The 19,257-nt window shown below is 42.6% G+C and overlaps 2 protein-coding genes across 4 annotated transcripts in view; one reads left to right on the top strand and one right to left on the bottom strand.

Moving 5' to 3' along the window:
* Positions 1-13,450, top strand: part of USP28 (ubiquitin specific peptidase 28) — a 42,296-nt gene extending 28,846 nt beyond the window's left edge. Inside the window, exons 17-26 of one of the 3 annotated variants that reach the window (XM_084611763.1) lie at positions 365-568; positions 1,990-2,129; positions 2,321-2,506; positions 3,927-4,022; positions 6,135-6,313; positions 6,406-6,484; positions 7,118-7,197; positions 8,727-8,850; positions 9,905-10,103; positions 12,193-13,450. In XM_084611763.1, coding sequence (XP_084467889.1) covers positions 365-568; positions 1,990-2,129; positions 2,321-2,506; positions 3,927-4,022; positions 6,135-6,313; positions 6,406-6,484; positions 7,118-7,197; positions 8,727-8,850; positions 9,905-10,103; positions 12,193-12,368 — 1,463 coding nt within the window. In that variant the 3' untranslated portion in view covers positions 12,369-13,450. The remainder of the gene's footprint in view (positions 1-364; positions 569-1,989; positions 2,130-2,320; positions 2,507-3,926; positions 4,023-6,134; positions 6,314-6,405; positions 6,485-7,117; positions 7,198-8,726; positions 8,851-9,904; positions 10,104-12,192) is intronic. The other 2 variants (XM_084611764.1, XM_084611765.1) reach the window with 2 other exon arrangements.
* A 4,171-nt stretch (positions 13,451-17,621) lies between these two features.
* On the bottom strand, positions 17,622-18,610 carry CLDN25 (claudin 25). The gene has a single exon (XM_084611854.1). The coding sequence runs from the start codon at positions 18,432-18,434 to the stop codon at positions 17,742-17,744; it is 693 nt and encodes a 230-aa protein (XP_084467980.1). The 5' UTR covers positions 18,435-18,610; the 3' UTR covers positions 17,622-17,741.
* Positions 18,611-19,257: the final 647 nt, after the last annotated feature.

Here is a 19,257-nt window from a genome sequence, read left to right as displayed (position 1 = left end):
TTACTTTGAGTGGGTTTACTGAGCCCAGGTGCGCCATGCAGAAATGTACCTTTCCATGGTTAGTTATTGTTTGTATTACCGTAGTGCAGAGGAGTACTAGTCATGGACTATTGTACTAGGTTCTGTATAAACACAGAACAAAAACACGGTCCTTTGCCCAAAGAACTGACCACCTACCATCTTCTTGTACTTATTTATGGAGTATCTTGAATTCAAATTCCAGGAAAAAAAATTCTTTTCCTTCTTTATTTTTCCAAACCATTTGATCAATCTTCTGTAATGTTTCTAGATATTCCTCGTTTGCAGCAGTATTATCTTGCTGCTGTGTGTTTCATTGCTAACTAAAAATCTTGCTTTTCTCCAGATGATGATGATGATGCAGAGACAGGACAGTTTCAGAAAGAAATAGAACTTCTGCCACCTGAACTCCAGAATTACATACAAGAGGACAACTGGAGGCTTGAACAGGAGGTGGAGGAATGGGAACAGGAGCAATCCTGCAAGATCCCTCAGATAGAGCCTTCAGCTACTTCTGAATCTCAGGATTTCACGTCTGAATCAGGACAAGGTAACACAAGATCAGTGTGTTTGCCGATCGTGTTCCATGTCTTTACAATAACTTCCCTGTAATAAATTCCACCATTATCTGAGCTTTTCATAACAATTTTGAACACCTTGGAAAAGCTACCAACTAAGCTCAATTGCTGAATTTCCATCATATCAGCAGAAAAAGCTAATGTTCTATCATGCTATGTGCTGATATCTGCATAGCTATAGACATGCCATCAAGTGTGATCATATCCTGTTTTACATTCAGCGCATGGCAATGATCTAATCTCAGTTTGATTTAATTATATTAATATTTTATGTGTTTATTGTAGAAAATTGACATGTTCACCTCTTGGGTGGGAGACCCCACCCATTACAGCAGTCTTTTATAGCATGAGTCTCGCTGAGCTTCACAAATGTGGTTGTGTATAATATTGCCATTGAAGTGCAGTCGTGCTGTTTAATGGTACACAGCAGCGTTTCATGTTTTAGGACAGGAGGTAAAGAAGAATTTGTTGAAAGTGCAGAGAGATAATTAATTAATTTGTTTCCCTTGGGATTAAATTTCAAACTCCAGAATCAAATGCGATGTAAAATTGGGGTTGTGCATCACAGTTTGCCAAATGATTAAGGTTTTCTGCCATGTGTAGTCCATAATTCTGTCCTCTGAGGCCACAAAATTGTTTTCTGAACGGCAAAATGTGTGAGATACTGACCCTTGAGCTCAGGGTCTGTTGAGCTGTGTACAAAAACTTGAGGCCCTAATCTGCCAGAGCATTTAAGCACGTGTTTAACTTTAAACACGAGCAGTGCCATTGACTTCAGTGTGACTATTTTTGTGATGAAGTGCTTCGCTTGATCGGGTATTTTAGAGTACCTCTATGCTGCAGCCGGGAGCAAACCTTCTAGCCCACGTAGACAGACTCATGCTAATGGAGCGTGAGCTAGTGTACTAAAAATTGCGCTAGCCACCCAAACTCAGACCCGGGGGTCAGGTAAACTTGAGAGACTGAGCTGCCACCCAAGCCACAACATCCGCACTGCTATTTTTAGTGTGTTAGCTTGAGCCCCACTAGCCCGAATCTGTCTCCCTGAGCTGGGAAGCTTGTTTGTAGTGTAGATACACCTTAGTAGCGTTTACATTGAATGACCTGTCATTTGAAATGTTGTCTTTTCTGGAATGTTACCCAAGAGTTGAGTTGTGTGTGAGGAAAATTGAGTTGGCTCTTCCATAACAAAGGAGGCTGCAACCAATTACAAGGTTAGAAAGTGGAGTTTCATGGGTTAACAATGGGGCAGGACATTGGTCACTGTGCCTGGTAAATACTAAGGTACAGTACCATGCAGCCATCCTATTTACCAATTTCCTCTCTTCCATTTGGATTTGTGCCTTCCTGGTGACATTATTGAATGTTAACATCTCTCTGAATTTCCAATCAGATCCATTGTCAGGCTGTGAACACAGCATACGCTCGCTGTCCTCCGAACATGCCAGGATTGCAAAGGACCAGACAGCGCAGGCCATTGCAAATACAGCTGATGCCTATGAGAAGAATGGTGTAGAGGCTGCTCTGTATGAGGTGAGAACTCTGGAACATGGGCCCTGCAGCAGCCAGCTGTTTTTGCATCTCTGTGTTAACAGACCTCTGTCTCTCACTTGCTTATAATTCTGTAGCACTGCTGCCTTTAACCCAACTCCTTTCTACTTTCCTGTTTGGTTTTAGCTTTTTGTGTGTTTCTTATTCTCTTTCTCCTCTTTCTGCTGCCACAGCCAAAGGAGGCAGAACCAACAAAGGCCCAGCTGAGAGAAACAGCCCTTACAGTTCAGTCAGAACAGCAACAAGATGCTAAAGGGACAGAGTCTGCTGCCCAGCCTAGCTCACAGGTCTCTGAAGTGGAGATCCCCAGAGTGGGGAAGATTCTGGTTAGATCTGACGCAGATGGATATAATGAGGAGGTACAGAGCCCAGTGCAGGAGCTAGTTATTTTTCTGGCATTAATCTTTGCAGTTGTGGGTTGCTTTGGGGCTTTCTGAAGATTTGTGGCGAGTAGTGGTTTTGCCATGAAACTGTGTGTCGTTCAAGTATATTTTTCCCTCTGTAGTAAGCAGAGAGGTTGGGTCCAATTGTTTAGTAATTTACTTTTTAAAACTATTTGAAAAGTTGTCAGAAAAGTGACTCTATAAAAACACACACACTCATCTTCTTACTCAATAGATCTGCTCCCACTTTTTTTAAGTCCTCTTCCTCTCCTTCCTTTCCTTCCTGTCACTCATATCTAAGGTGTTTCTAGGGCGCCTGGCTTCACAAGGTGGCTTTTGTACTTTTTTTTTTTCACCCAGTTGTCAATGGCTTTTATTCTACTTTTCACATAATCATCATAATTGTCAGCTGACAATGTCATACAGTCAATGCCATGTAACTTTTCCAATCACAGGTACTGTTATCTGATTCTGGCAATTGAAAGAGCCCTATTATGAGGCTCAGTATACCACATCAGACACCTAAAAAATTTTCACAGTCTTTTTTCTAAGACTAGACTGTAATTGCATATCAGCTACACAAATCTGTCTGCAAGAGAATTAATTTGTTCAGACAGTTAGTTTACATGGGCATTTTTAGGGTTTGGTGTGGGTTTAGCATTGTCCTTTGCGTAAACCAACATTTATGTTTTGTCTCACGGATTTTATCAATGCAATAGCTCCATCTGTTGAGCTGGATGTGACCTGATTGCATTAAATATACACTTGTGTTGTAATGGTAGTACAATGGAATGTTTTGCCTCAGGCGTTGCTCTCATGTTAAATGGTAGTTTTGCAAGGTTCTCCCCAGTCATGTTTCGTGTGCTCTGTATTTTCAAAAACAACAAGGAGTCCGGTGGCACCTTAAAGGCTAACAGATTTATTTGGGCATAAGCTTTTGTGGGTAAAAAAGCCACTTGGTTTTTTACCCACGAAAGCTTATGCGCAAATAAATCTGTTAGTCTTTAAGGTGCCACCGGACTCCTTGTTGTTTTTGTGGATACAGACTAACACGGCTACCCCCTGGTACTTGACACCATGCAAGACTCTCTGTTTTCACTTACTGATGATTTTGGGGGGAAAGAGAGTGCAGGAGGAGTAGTTGGGGTGGCACAGTGAAGGGTTCAAACATCTGTAGCAGCATGGGCAGTGCATGCAAGAGATGGACTTGCACATAATGACAATAAAATTAAATTTGTAGTCAAATGGCAGCTCTGGGTTGCCCTATCTCCATTCAGATCTGGACAACTTTTCTTTAAAACTTTACCTTTTTTGTACTTTTTTTCTTTTATCACTACAGCTTTTCTTCTATTCCTCTCTGTTTTTGTGTGTGGGTTTTTTGTTGTTCTTGTGGTAGGTGATGCTTAGCCCAGCCATGCAGGGTGTGATCCTCGCTATTGCTAAAGCCCGTCAGACATTTGACCGGGATGGGTCTGAAGCAGGGCTTGTTAAGGTACCCTTTTATTTTCCTTTTTAAAAATCTCTTAACACACAAGTCTGACATCTTCAGTGAAAAATGCATGCTATTTCAACATATTACAGATGTGAGTGGGCCACTTCTCTCTCTTCCTGTGCAGTTTCTCTTCAGCTAAGATTTTTTTTTCTATTCCACCTTTCTGTTTATCCACTCCATTACTTGTTCTAAGAGGACTAAAGAGAGATTGTCAGGCTAAAACCATTACATTTTATAAGCATCCTTTCTTGTGTTACAGATAACCCCTTAGACTGCAAGAACTGAAAGATTTTCCACGTCTCATGCTTGAGCCCAAGATTGCAGTGTTTAGGTTGCACAGAATGTTTTTGTTTGAAACATGCATGCACACACACAAATGTTGGAATCTAAGGCAAATAATATAGAAATATTTCTGGTAGTCCTAGGTTTGGAAAATTTGTTGTTTCCCCCTTCCCAAGCCTGCATTTTGGACCAGAGTAGACCTAATGTTGTCCATTTAAGTGAGCAACCCCACAGTGTTTATATCTAATGAAAATGGGAGGTGTGGGTGGGCACTTTCAGAAGGTAGTGTAAGTCCACACGCTGCAAACGCTTACGCACAGTCACATTAGTCAGTGCAGCCCTTGAGTAAAGTTAAGCATATGCATTTGTCATAGTCTGTTTAAAGCAATGGATTGAGAGTTAAGAGACATGTGTTCTTGTCTCAACTCTGATCATGGCTTGCTGTGGGACCTTGGCCAAATCACTCCACTTCTCTCTCTCCCCAAGTGCAAAAATGATACTTACCATACATATCTCACAGGAGCTTGTGAAGTTTAATTATGTCTGAAAAGCACTTTGGAGCCCTTGGATGGAAGGTACTATATAAGTGCTCAATATAATTATCACCAGAAAATACAAATTAAATTTTAGTCATAACCAGACTGTATATAGTGTGTAATTAAATTTGGGCCATAAATATACACACTTACTGTAGGAATTTCTGTAAAGTATGTCCTCCTGAGCTTATGCAATGGGAAAAGGGACTAGAAAAACGTAAATAATCCTGACCAGAGAGCAAGTCATTGCTAGTTTGGCCTAGACATTGTAGACAAACAACTAAAGTTAAATTACAAGAGGGCTTAGGAAAAATCACTCATTCTAGCAGACTACTGGCTTCTGGTAGTCATAAATCACACCAGTGGCTTTCTGCAACTGCAATTGAGAACGAACATCGGATGGGGCTTTTGGTTTACTGTCTATCATGTGTTATTGCTCAGAGTAACATTTTGCCAGCTGCATTCTTGTTCCTCTCACATTTTAACACAGGTTCCTTAAAATGAGCACTTGGACTGGGATATTCAAAAATGCCTAAGAGAGTTAGGCACCCAACTCCATTGAAAGTCAGTGGAGCCAGTGCCTACCTCCCTTGGGTTCTCTTTTTAAAGGTGATGTTTTTGTTTAAGACATAGATTGATATGATTCATCCATCTTTATATAGTGGAGATGGTATATCAGTTGGGTGGAACTGTGCTCTGACTTGGTATAGAAAATCCTTGAAGAAGCCTGGCTAGTGTGTCTTGCTCACATGCCCAGGGTCATAGTGATCACCTATTTGGGGGAAAAATTCATTTCTGACCCCAGCCAGCCTGGCAGGCACCTTTTGGGGATGTTTCGCTTTTTGTTGCGTTGTGGGGTGTGGTTTGCCTGCTGGGATCACCTGAGCCTATCTCACCTACTCAGTTCCCTGCCATCAGAGGGGCCTTGTTCATTGGTGGCACCTCGGTTTCTCCTGTTCTCTGCCTGTAGCACACAACAGTGTAGTCTCTTGTAGTTTAACTGAAGTTATTGGGCTCAGCATAGGGTTATCTGGAGGATATATAATATATATCACATACAGGAGGTTACACTAGATGATCTAATGGTCCCTTCTGGGCTAGAACTGTAGGAACTGTGTGCCTAATTGAAGATACCCTAGGCAATTGCCAGCTAATGTAAGTTAGACATCTCTGCACCGAATCCTGCTAAGTTACAGGACAGTTATAGCCTTATCAACCTTCCCACTGCAGGTTTCAAATTCAGTGTGGAGCAATAATAAAGAATAGTCATTTAGCATTTGCTTGACTTTGATAGGCATTCCATGAAGAGTACTCCAGACTGTATCTGCTGGCCAAAGAGACCCCAGCTCCTCACAATGACCCCCGGCTGCAACACGTGCTCGTCTACTTCTTGCAGAACAATGCTCCCAAGCAGGTAGTGGAGCGGACCCTCCTGGAGCAGTTTGCAGATAGAAACCTCAGCTATGATGAAAGGTTTGTGCCAGGGGATCCAATATCATGACTTTCTTATTTGGGATTCCGTAGCTTCGCCATTCTCTAATGTCTCTGTCTGTTGCACTGAGCAGGTCAATTAGCATTATGCAAGTAGCACGAGCTAAGCTGAAGGAGATTGGCCCTGATGATGTGAATATGGAGGAGTATAAGGTAAGGGACTAGAACTTTTTCCTTATCCTTTTCTCTAATGCCTTAGTGCTGGAGGTGTCCCAAAGCAGTGAGCAAGATAGTGGCAGCGCACTGACTGTGCAAACAAACACAGCAACTATTCCATACCCGTTGGTAACAGTTATATAGTCAGAAGCATTAGGAGCTGTTTCCCAAGGAGTGCTGACCAGGACACAGCGGTTTCAGTTGAGCCCTATCCTTTTTTGAAAGGTACAGTGGGATCTTTAACTTGCTCCTGGAACAGTCAGTCTATATAATCAGAATGGGAGCCATGAGGCTAACCTCTTCCCCCGCACCCCCCAACAGAGCATCAGCTGTTTGTGTTTTCACACTTGTTCTAGAGGACTCATTTGGTGCTCTGTGTGGAGTTAAACACTGCCAGAGACTCATCTGTCTTGGTGAATGTGTTCTTGAGCTGTTTGGGGAGGCAAAGGGGATGTTGGGAACTTGCCCTGAGCTTGAGTGAATTCATGTCCCTGTAAGAGCACTCCGTGCCAGAGGCTAAATGAGCTAACATACCAGGTTTTGCTGGGGTTGGGGGACTTGTCCCAGACACACAGGTACATGAAAGCATGTTATTGACTAACCTGTAATATTTCCTGTTACCCTAAACAGAAATGGCATGAAGACTACAGTTTATTTCGCAAGGTGTCTGTTTACCTGCTGACAGGGTTGGAACTCTACCAGAATAGGAAGTAGGTTTAATTTAATTATATTTTGGATGAAGCTATGGGGTAACTTATACCTAAAAGTGCCTGCTTCATATTCTCTGTGTATATATAAAGCCTGCTGCAGTTTCCACGATATGCATCTGAGGAAGTGAGCTGTAGCTCACGAAAGCTTATGCTCTAATAAATTGGTTAGTCTCTAAGGTGCCACAAGTCCTCCTTTTCTTTTTGCAAATACAGACTAACACGGCTGCTACTCTGAAACCTGCTTCTCTGCTAGTACCCTTGCACATGCAGCACCCCTAAGTATCGCCATTTGGGGCCCCTTGTGCTTTTCCCAAGGTACTTTATTCCTGACCTGCTGATACTCCTTGCAGTACAGGCTCAGAGCTGACCTTGAGCCAGAGTGTAACTATTGTGCTGAGTTAATAGGTGGTTTTGTGATATGGCCTCTTACACGGTTCCCAGCTTGTTTTCCATGAGCAGAACTTTACATTCTGGTCCTTGGAGAGGACTTAGTGCACTAACTGCCATTACTGCTTGGCTCTTGGGAAAGCTGGGTGAAAATGAAACTCTCATTACAATTTGATTCCTGTGTAGAGACAGAGGTCCCTGGAACTTTGACCTGAAAAGCTGGGCTTTTTTCCCCCCATACTGCAACCAGTATACCATATAGACATCTGAATGGAGAAAGATAATTCCCTTTCACGGAGGATTTTGGTATTTCAGAATTTGGTTTGTACCAATTTGGAATGTAAACTCAAAGTTTTGGAATTCATAGAATATCAGGGTTGGAAGGGACCTCAGGAGGTCATCTAGTCCAGCCCCCTGCTCAAAGCAGGACCAATCCCCAATTTTTTTTTTTTGCCCCAGATCCCTAAATGGTCCCCTCAAGGATTGAACTCACAACGCTGGGTGTAGCAGGCCAATGCTCAAACCACGGAGCTATCCCAAGCTCTAGCTTTGGGAGAGCTTGATTGGCCGGCTGCTGGAGTCATGAAAACCCTGGGGTCCCTGACTCCGAGGCAGTCCAGCAGGTGGGTAAGCTGGCAGGAAATCAAGCAGGTCAGAGAGTTCTCCATCGGAGCTTGGTTGAAATTGAACAGTCTCACAAAACGTTTAGAATTAGATGAACTGGCAAGTTCTAATGAAAACGTGTTTCATCAGATTTTTTCGACCAGCTCTAAATATAACCCTGGAGTCTCGAAAAAAAAAATACTGTTCTCCAAACATCTAATAGTGCCTTTCATCTCCAAGTTCCCATTGAAACCAGGGGAAATCTAGACCAGAGTCTAAATGTTGCGGTTGAAACCAGAGTGCCAAAGTGTCCCTGAGGCATACGGAATGCAAACCTGCCTAGTATGGGGGCTGTGCTTGAGAGGTTTGATGAATGAAAAAGAGAGAAGGGAGAAAATAACACTGTTAATGAAGGTGAAGTGTTTGTCTCTGTTGGGGAGGAAGTGGGGAATCTGGCCTGGGTGGACAGCTAAACTGGAGCTTTTGGAATGTGTGACAACTGGTGTGTTGGACTACTACCACCCTTCTCCTCCTCCAAGATACCAGGAAGCACTGACCTACCTGGTGTATGCCTACCAAAGTAACACCACCCTGCTGATGAAAGGACCCAACAGAGGGGTGGATGAATCACTGATCGCTTTGTACAGAAGAAAATGCCTCTTGGTTTGTATCTTTTGAGTCTTAAATTGAAAGTGAACAATCTCAGTGGTAGACTGGTTAGCCTTAAATACTCAATCCTTCTAGTTCAGTGATTTCAGTTCACATCTGAACATTCTCTCTTCACTCCAGGTTGCCCAAAGAGACAAATGTATCATGCACCTCCTTGTAGTAGAGCTTGTCATTAAAACGGTTTTTCAGAGAGGGGGTGGATGCCAGCCATTTGCTTTTCACAAAGAGCAGTATCTACTCTTCCCTCCCTGTGGGGAGCCAGCATCACCTCCTCCTTTGTAACCAGTCAAAGTGTTTTGCTGGGCACTAGGTGATGTGGCTTTCCTTGGGAAGGAATAAGTAACAGCAGACTGAGACTTATTTTTAGTTCCTGCTTTATTTTGGCTGCTGAGGCCAGCATAATTATATCTAAGGCACCTATTATTATGGCATCTACCCCTTCCCAAGTGCCAGCACTAATATGAAAATCTAGGAAGCAAAATTCACTGAAGTGAGTTTGGATTTCAGGAAATCCATTTGGTGTTTCTGGATCTGAATCGTAGCCTCTCAAAGCCAAAATTATTTGTATACTTTAGAGCTAATTCTGGAGCAATATGTTCTCTCTGATCTAATCCTTCTAAAGCGGTGGTCCCCAAACTGTAGGGTGTGCCCACATTCGGGGGAAGGGAGGGTGTGGCGGGGTCTGGGCCAGTCCCACAAGGAGTGGGGAGGGAGCGCCACCCAGCCCCACCCCCAGCTGCAGCTATTTCTGTGGCTCTGTGGCCCTAGCTGTGCCCTTGATCTCGGCTGCGGCTCCACTCCCAACCATGGCCCCGGCCCCTCTTCCAGCCGCGGCTCAAGTCGGGGGGTGACCACAAAAATGTAGGGACCACTGTTCTAAGGGTTACGTTCTCTTGGTGCACACATGCAGCTCTCATTAATCTGTGTGTGTTCCATACATACCCATCAGGTAGAAGAGGCGTGGGTCGTGTGCACCTTTCCTAGGAGCCTGTTCATGCTTTGAAGTCAGGGCTTTTTCAAATGTCTGTGACCCCTGATTCTCCCACAGAAGCTGAATGAAATGGCAGCGGCTTTGTTTGTAAGCAATACGGAGGCGGATGTGTTGGAGGGTATTAACATCCTGAATGAGCTGATCATCCCCTGTATGCACCTCATTATCAATAACGACATCTCCAAGGATGACCTGGATGCCATTGAGGTCATGAGGAACCGCTGGTGCTCTTATCTGGGACAAGAAGACATGGATGGTAGGGAATTGCTGACTTGCTTGCTTCCCTTAAAATCCTATGTTCTGAGTGGTCAGGATGTTCCATAGGTCTAAACTAGAAAGGGGCTTTATTGCCTATTTAAAATCCTTCCTAGCATTCTTAGGATTTGCCATATATATGTAGCGTATCTAGGCATTTGTGACTGGACTTATGCCCGAAAACGTGCTCATATTTAGAGTGAAATGTGTTAATGGGACAATTTGATTGTTGTTTGTCCTACAGCTACAGAAAATAGATCCCTGGCCATTGAAATATAAGAAGTGAATGATTTTAAAATATGTGAAATAGGTACCTTGGTCTCATCTGTCCTTTGTGATCAGCACTTTAACCTGCATTTCAGCCAGTGTGATTTCACTGATACACTAACATTAGCAGATTTTGTTGCTTTCTATATGAATGCTCACCTGTAAGATGAGAGAGAAAAGGTTCTAAACTGACTGGGTGCATTTGTGCTTCTAATCATGTAGTTGGTATGTGATGCAGTCTGACTTCATGCTAGAAATGAGACACACTGACAGGAACTTTTTCTAGCTGTGTACAGCTTCATAACTACAAATGCATGTACAGTATCCAACAGGTTTGAGGAAGGGATGGGGGAAGCTGTGTCAAGCTTTGAAGAGGCTTTGCAATGAATTGCCCATTAGATCCAGAGTGTAGTGAGGAGATGCTGGTCATTCTGGGTCTGAATTTCAGTTTGGGATAACTGCGTTTGTTCTGCATTTCCTTTCATGTGCTGAAGTTAAACTGCCATGACTCCTCTTAGGCTGGGTAAGAGAACAGAGTTGAGACTCTTAACACTGCTCATTTTAACCAGCAGAGGGTAAACTTGCTACAGGAAAGTGAGGTAAAAATATGGAGGATTGTTCTCAAAATGCTGCTGCAAAGTAGAAAGCTGGAGAAATTTGCTAACAGTTTGACTTCCCCAAATTTGGCTTTCTTATAAACTCCTCCATGTAATGGAATCCCAAACAGTGAAACTTGAGATTTGAAAGGAGCAGAACTCAGCCGTTTCCATCTCTCTTTGTGTTGCATGGGCCAAGTCTGTTGTCCCCAGCCTGTTCATGTTGCATGTAAAATTGCTTGTAGATTAGGTTAAGTCAGTTGATTTTTAATCTGTCAGAAGAAGAAAAGGGTGTTGTGGTAATGATTTTAAGCACATTCATCTGGAAAGTCTTGAACTCCTCAAATTAATTACCGACTAGAGAGCTGGCCTGCCAAGTGCTGAAATAGGCATGGAGTTTCTGCTAACACCTGATGTGACAGGAAGAGTCCTCCCACAGGAGAAATGTTTCCATTCCCCCATTGACTGGACAGTGAGGTCAGAATTTTTTGTACAGTAATTGGCAGTTCCGGTTAATTTTTGCAGCATCATCAATTAGAGGACTGTGCCCTGTTCTGCTTGTTCTTCTGTTGGGGCTACATTCCCATCACTCTCAGGGAAGAGGGTGTCTGCTTTTGGTTTTGCATTGTTGGATGGTTACAAATTTGACTCGTTGTCTGTTGTTGGAGTTTGCTGGGTCAGCACTGGAAGGGTAGTCATTCATGAAGGACTGAATAATGCCTGGCCTATACTAGATATAGTGCATAAATCTGAGATTGCAAGGTTAGAGAATTAGGTTTGGGACGACCATGTAAAGTGGCCTGGATTGAGGAAAGCCTGGCACTGGTAACACACTCCAATTGTATTCCTACTAACTTCACATCACTGGTTTGCCAAGCAGCTAGGTTGTGATATAGTGTACGTCTGTGTGGGGAGGTCAGGGGGAGGGAGGGGAGGAGTTTGGTGTGTCACCACCTCTCCACCATCAACCATACAATATTGGTTACTGGTAGAGACAAGATACAGGATTTAAATAGACCAGAGGTCTGGTCTAGGATGACACGATCTCTTCTCCGTAAAACAATACTCATCTCTGTATGCTCGAGGTGAGCAGTTTTTTGGCTATGGTAGATAATTGTCTAAAAAGCAAGCAACTGTTTTTCCTTACAACGCTAAAACCTGCTGCGATTGGCCTTTTTTTGTAACTGCCTGTTCCAGTGCATTTGACTCTTTCATCCTCCTCCACAGCCAACCTGCAAATGAAGCTAGGCGAACTGCTCCCCAGGCTCCTGGACTGCTCTGCAGAGGTCATCATTCTAAAAGAACCCCCGAAGATCCGGCCCAACTCCCCCTATGACCTCTGCAGCCGCTTCGCAGCCGTGATGGAGTCCATTCATGGGGCCGCACCTGTGACTGTCAAATAAACTTCCAACTTTCCAGCCCTAGATGCGGTACATAGGAACCCATCTATCGGTGTAGTATCCTGCTGTCGGACAGCATTTGAATGGGAGAGGGAGGAGAATAGGTAGATAAAGACGATTCATATCCAGATGTAAACCATGCTCTTGGTGTCGATACAAAGGAATGAAAAATGGTATTGAACTTTTAAGATACAATTGTCAATGACAATGCGAAGGGCAGGAACCACTAGCACAATATATGGCTGGCAGTAACAGCTGTTTCTCATCTCCACAACAACAAAAAATGCATTGTCTCTCTATTTCTTGCTACTTTCAAAAAATGTCCCTCAGATACTTGGGACAGTGACAACAGCTGCACAAGAGAATGGTTTATTGACAAATCAGTGACACTTATTACCTTGGTTCCAGCAAACACATCCACACCTTTCTAAATTCTTAGCTGAAAGAGCTTATAAATCCAGATCTTGGCAAAGTACTGCTGGCAGGAGTCTGAGTCGGGAGACTGAGAGACAGCGAGGATTGATGGAACGCTGTGTGTAAGACAGGCAGGCAGTCATGCGTGCAGCTGCATATATTAGCTGAGTGAAGTCAAACAGGAAGTTAAGTTGTCTCTTGTCTTTTTAACTGCCAAACAAATATGCAGGGCTCTTCTTGTGAGACAGACAAAAGCAAATAATGACAGCGTCCTATGATGGAACCTAATTTTAAAGATTGACTTGTATACAATATCACTGTGCTAATGATCAGTAACTGGTTAAAGAAAACAAAATCCCTAAAGGGAATTCCCTTCTCGGATCTGAAAATATTTCCTCCTCCACTAAGGTTATTGATGAGAAAATTGAGCATTGGACACTTAAGGTTAGAGTAAAAGCGTGTATATTTGTATTTTTTTGTAAAAATGTACTGGGGAGTGAGGGGGAGAACCACAGTTGGACACTTTTTAAGGGCAGTCTGTGTTTTATTTGAATAGACAAAATTGTTTAAACCAAAATGTTCTGAATAAATGGGGAAGAGAATTCCTATTTGATAGGACTGCAGGTTTTATAAATGTGCAATAAAAACATTTGTTTTATTTTAGAGTGAAATAGCTCCCTCTCTGTTTTATTTTCCTTTGCTGTCAAGTTTTAAAACACTTCTGTGTCTTGGAATGAACAGAAGAAATGCGAACATTGGCCCACAAGATCATTTTAAACTTTCTTAAATTACAAAGATCGGAACTTCAAGAAAGCTTTGAGGCTGACCTACCAAACCTGTGCTAGTTCCTTGATGAAAAAAGAATGACACCTAGTGGCAGAGAGATGTGTGTGTGTACAGTTTCTATTGTTAGCCAAAGGTGGTACTGTTGTTTCAACCCATCATTGATCAACATTTAACAAATCGATCATTAAAGAGTTGGCAACACTGTAGTTTGTAATCGCATATTAACATGCTGTAAATTGTAGTGTAGGTAAAGAAAAAAAATATGATACAAGTCATATTCTATCCTAGGGTTAAAAATAGCTAGCAACAAACCTAGAGTTTAAAAACAACTAGCATAAACATTTGTTGTTTGTCTGCACTACAGTTTTCAATCTTGTTTAATGTGTTAAAAAAGATAAGTTACAGTGTAGCTGAATCTTTAGTGGATCAGAGAATCTTGCGTTCTCTTAAATGTAAGTTAAATAAGGGTGGAGCTAGCTGTAGTTTTTGAGTAGCTTTGAACTGTAGCTTTGAGTTTTTCCCCTGACTTGTTTTGTGTCCAGGTTTTTTTTTTTTACTTCAAGATAAATAGTCTAAGTGTAGTTGCACATTCCCTTTTGCTCTGGATTAGCTTTTCAATAGGAGACAGATTTCTTGAGTCCTTCCTGGTGGTTGTACTCTTTGTCCTGACCTACATCAGCCCATCTGGCAAGAATTGAGGTCTAGACAAATGGAGCCATTAGTAGAGAAGTTTTTTGTATCTTACTTCTGGGTGAAGTTCACCCACCTTGAATACTGCGTCACCTAAGGCTCTTTCACCCGCCTGTCCTCCACTGTACATAATTCAGAGACTTTGGCACACAGGTTGCTTATTGATGCTAACTGGTTTCTTTTGAAGTCTCCTTGTTAGGACAGGCCACCCAAGAGAAATTCCTTTAGAGAGCCCCACTTTGAACCCCTTTCTATTTCAAGTCATTCTGCAGGAGGCTCTCTCTATGCACAATGCCTTCAGGAAACAGCCATTTCTAACACACCACAGTGAGTAATTCAGTTGGATTAAATTAGCAAAGAGGAGGGAGAAGCACTGTAAGCTTCTGCAGCCAAACAGTTTGTTCATTTGGGACTGAGATGTTTGAGTTTCATATTCAGTGGCTCACATAAATCTGCATTATAGCAGAACCATTACCCTTTTTATAGTTAAGCTTCTGTTAGCATTTCCCTAGCAAAGCACAGATTTATTCCAACAGTTCAAAACACAGCTGTAAAAATTAAAATAAAATACTTCCCAGATAGGGGACTCGATGGGAAAATTGAAGATAGACATTTATAGGGCTGGGTTAAGAGTGCAAAATAGTAATAATTAGTGGAGTTCTGTTTGAATGCAAACAGGTGAGGATTAGTTGTCAATGACAGGATGACTCACTTTGCCTGTTTCACCCTCACCTGGTTATTTAACTTTGGAGTTGGGGTTCACCCTCTTTTTCCCCAGTTAACATAGAATCAAAACTGAAAACACTCTTAAAGAAACCACCCTACCACTGTACAGAGATAGTCACATGCCGTTACCTTTTTAAGGGGTGATGTGGAGCCAAGGGCCTTTGATATTTCAACTTTATGGCCTTATTTGTGTTTCATATTGTCTTAAATGGCTTGCTTTTGCAAGGTGGGATGGTGGTGATTCTCTTGTTTCTTGGCTACTCTCTGTTATCATCTAGTACTAAAACATTCAGGAGACCTCCGTTTTTGGTAGTTTCAAGTTTGGCTTGTTGGGGAAAGGGCATGGGGTTCTGAGACATCCTTAACTCTTTGTCTTCCCTGTCCCCAAAGTGCCTATCTCTTTTGCCATATAGGTAATTTCTCATCAAGTCTTTACTCCATGACCCTGGTAACAATATTTGCTGTTCACCACCCTTCTAGACTCCCTCATATCCACTGTGCTATGTTGAGAGTTTAGTAGAAGGTGTGTAATTTTAAAGACCTCTCTGTGTAAGAACCATACCAGTCGTACCCCCCCCAGTCCTAATATGCACAGAGTGCTGCTGTTCGTACAGTCATGGGTATATTTCCCTGTCCCATTAAACTACTACCGAAAATAAAAGAACAACAGACCTCCAACCCCACACACTGCAAAAAACAAATATTAGGAAATTAAAGAACTTGTTTACTGTAACCTAATCTGCTTGAAGAGCCCAATCCAGTGCCCAGTGAATCACACGGAAATCCTTCCATTGACACTGGATCAGGCCTTAAACACATAACAAACACATAAAGGGAGCCCACTGAAGCTAAAAAATCTGGGCTGTCACCACAATTCTCTTCTCTCCCCCCTCACTCCCTATGTTGATTTCTCAAGGGTGCGGATGACAGTAACAGCCAACACCTGAGAGTCTCTTTTGCCTTTGGCGGTTTGTCAGGCCTCTGGAAAGCAGCGAACAGTTTGTATAAATCTTTGAAAAGCACATTCCACCAGCCAAGAATGTTGCCCTCCTGGCCCCTGCGTTTTGCATCTCTTGATCCTTGTTACAGAAAGAGGACTCTTGGCTACTGCTCTGTACAGTTCCTAAACTGTCTGTCATCGACTAATTTCCACACCAGCCAGCGGTGTTGCCACAAATACAGGATTTTGACTTGGTGTGGGGCAACAGGAGGGAAAGGGGGAGACGAAGTCAGCAGCAGCAGCACCAATAATTTTTTCATGCGAATTTAGCGGACAATGGGGAGCAGCAGAGTTGGCTGAAGGAGAATGTTGTTCCGAATTTTCGGTGGGTTCCTTTCAGTTCTGTTTAACGTGAGTTTTAAGGTTCTAATCTGTACACACTTGAGACCTGATCCAAACCTATCTGAGCAAATGGGGAGACCTTCTGTTGACTTGGATCAGGCTGTGAGACCACATCCTGAGTGAGACATGCAAGCGAAGTTCCCATTCATGAAAGAAATATGTGCATCATTTCAAGTAGTGATTGGGAGATTTGAAAGGCCGAGGGAGCTCGGGCTCCCTAAAGGTCATTTTTTGGCCTGTCTGCTAAGTTTCTAAAATGTCCTGGGTTCAGCCAAGCTAGGAAAATCTCTGCCCATAACCTTGCTCTCTGCATATTGGTATCCCTGCTGGAACGAAGAGCAAATTGCAAAACCAAACTTTTTAAACCAAAAGTGAACTTCTTTGATGCTCAAAAGAATTCTGGTTTTGGATGGGGGCTTCCTTGCTTCAATCTCATTGTCACAGACATTGTAAGCAAAGGTTTTAAAAATAACCAAACAGAGTTGTTAAATAGTACTGTAGCATCAGATTTACTCCTGATCAGGCTAAAATGAATATTTAACAGGTTTCTTATGTGTAACTCTTAGTAGTAGTAATAGTAAGTGCATACAAGCTTTTTTTTTTTTCTTTTTTTTTTTTTTTGGGTAGCCAAGTTAAAATTTAGGAGATCCTTAGAGGAACAGTTACATTCTAATTGTTATACACAAGTGATCTAAAAAAAGAATTAAATTGGATAGCATTCTAACTGTGGGCCTGATATTTTTATGATTTCACTGACTAGTAGATATATGGGTGAGATACTGCCACTGATTTTGCACCTTTCATAGATGTAGAAAATGCATTTTTTGTATAAACTGGCTTTCTATCAGAAAATTTCGCTAGATGAACAAAAATAGTACAGTGTTGCTTTTCATAGATAAAATCCTGCATCCCCATCTTCTCCTCTTATGCTGTTCAAGATGCAGTTACTTTTTGAGAGTACAGAAACGTGTTGCCATCAAATTGAATAATTGATGTGGTGGAATTCATCCCTGTGTATAGACAGATAGATATTTCCTCACCCACCTTGTCTCCCTACAATGGACAGTTAAGGAGCGATAACCTTCAGAATTGTGTACAGATGTTACTTTCCTATCAGAAATTTCCAAAGATGCTCAAATAGTATAATCAATAACATGCTGCATTGCTAGAAATATGAAGTGCTGTTTAGTTTTCTGTGTTCACCTCGTTGATTTTATAGTGCTAGGTTCAGTTTGCAGGTGTCTCAGAAAAAGCTGTTGCTCTTTAAAACTTACAAACACACAGAAAGACAAAACAAATAGCAAGACTCAATAATTTCTTATGGACAAAAAAGGAGCTAAGCATCCTGTAAATCATTATGGGAACTGTCTCAAAACCTGAAAAGCTAGGGAGCAGTACAGAACTCTGTGCTGGAAGTCTTAGATTACCAGGTCAGCGTTTTTGGGGTGTGAATGTTGGCCGCAGTGTTGCATTGCTAATGGAGCTTGCACCTGTGTTGGTCCGCGGTAAGCTGCTAAAGGCATTGTTGGCGTTTCTGTCCCTTTCAAACAGGCTGAGCAGACGATGAGCAGCCCGCCTACTACAAGGAAAAATCCAGCAAACCAGCCCAGGAACATTGCTTCCCCGAATTCCCATCTAGGTACAATTTCTGGGACTGTTTCATCCCAGAATTCATTTACGGTGTTATAGGCGACCCAGGAAACTGGAATGAGGGTCATAATTCCTGAGATGCCAAAAATCACTCCTCCGCAAAGCGCCAGTTGTTTCTTTAGAGCTGTTTTTGCTTCCCAGGCCTTGCAACAGTCCAGCCCACAACTGGAGATCAAGAATCCAAGAAGTCCCAATCCATTAGAGAGGAACATCAAAATTCTGGACACCCTGAGGTCCAATGGCAGAGCCAAGAAAGACTCATAGCTTTTACATTCCATAATACCTTCCTCTTGCGTTACGCAGACTTGCCAAAGCCCCATGGTCCAGATCTCCATTTCATTCAAGTCCAGGTTGCGATTCTTCCAGAGTGGCACAAAAGTCACAACACAGGATGAGACCCACCCAAAGAATGAGAGAAATATTCCTCCCAGGTGAACCTTCATGTTACAGCTCCAAGCCATGCTGATGCTGTGTGTGTGAGCTGTGTGCCGGTCAAGATGAATTTGGGTGTTTGAGCAGAAGCTTTTGGTATTAACTCTTTTGAAGCTATGCTTCAGAGTTGGTTTCCATGAATATGCTCTTTCAGTTGACGGGCTGTTGACTGAGAGCTATTATTTGTTTCTAGCTTTCAGAGGAGTAGCGTGGGGGAAATTCAAGCTTATACCACTAATTCCTGGGTGTGACCACAATTATTTTCATGTTTTGTTGGTTTTACTGGATTAAAAAAAAAAAATTCTGGCAGGAGTGCCTTCCAGCAATCCAGCCAATTCAGTGCTGTGCAATAGGGAATCAAATGATCAACCACCACCACAATACGTAAGCATACATGAAAACAGCCGCTGTGGGACCCTGCAACTACTGCAGTGTGGGTCCCAACCAAAACGCACTAACATAGCCCAGCCCAGCTCAGCACTTTGAGGCAGATTCAGCTGCTGCCAACAGGCTGGGAGGGTCTCCTGTTAATTGCCGCTGAGATTCCAACATGCAAGTGGGTGTCCACAGTGCTACTGAGAGATGGACGTTGCAGTACTTGGATCAAGTCTGGTCTTGTGCCTTGTCGTCAAGCGTCTCCAATCATTTAGTGCTCCTCACTTGGTGGTCATCTGGCATGGCTGGCCAGGCTTTTTAAGGTTAAAGCCAGTGCTATAAGCAGTACTTAAAAGGCCCTCTGTTGATTTTTGTACCCGGACTACTATCTAGCTGATCCTGCCATGAATCAGCTCCAGAAGCCAGGTCTGAGGGCAGGTGGTGTGAGCCACCCAAGTGCATTTTACCATTGAGGAA

The sequence above is a fragment of the Lepidochelys olivacea genome, assembly GCF_965140295.1.
Source record: "Lepidochelys olivacea isolate rLepOli2 genome assembly, chromosome: 22".
In the NCBI taxonomy this organism is placed as follows: Eukaryota; Metazoa; Chordata; order Testudines; family Cheloniidae; genus Lepidochelys; species Lepidochelys olivacea.
This window is presented reverse-complemented; position numbering and strand designations above follow the sequence as displayed.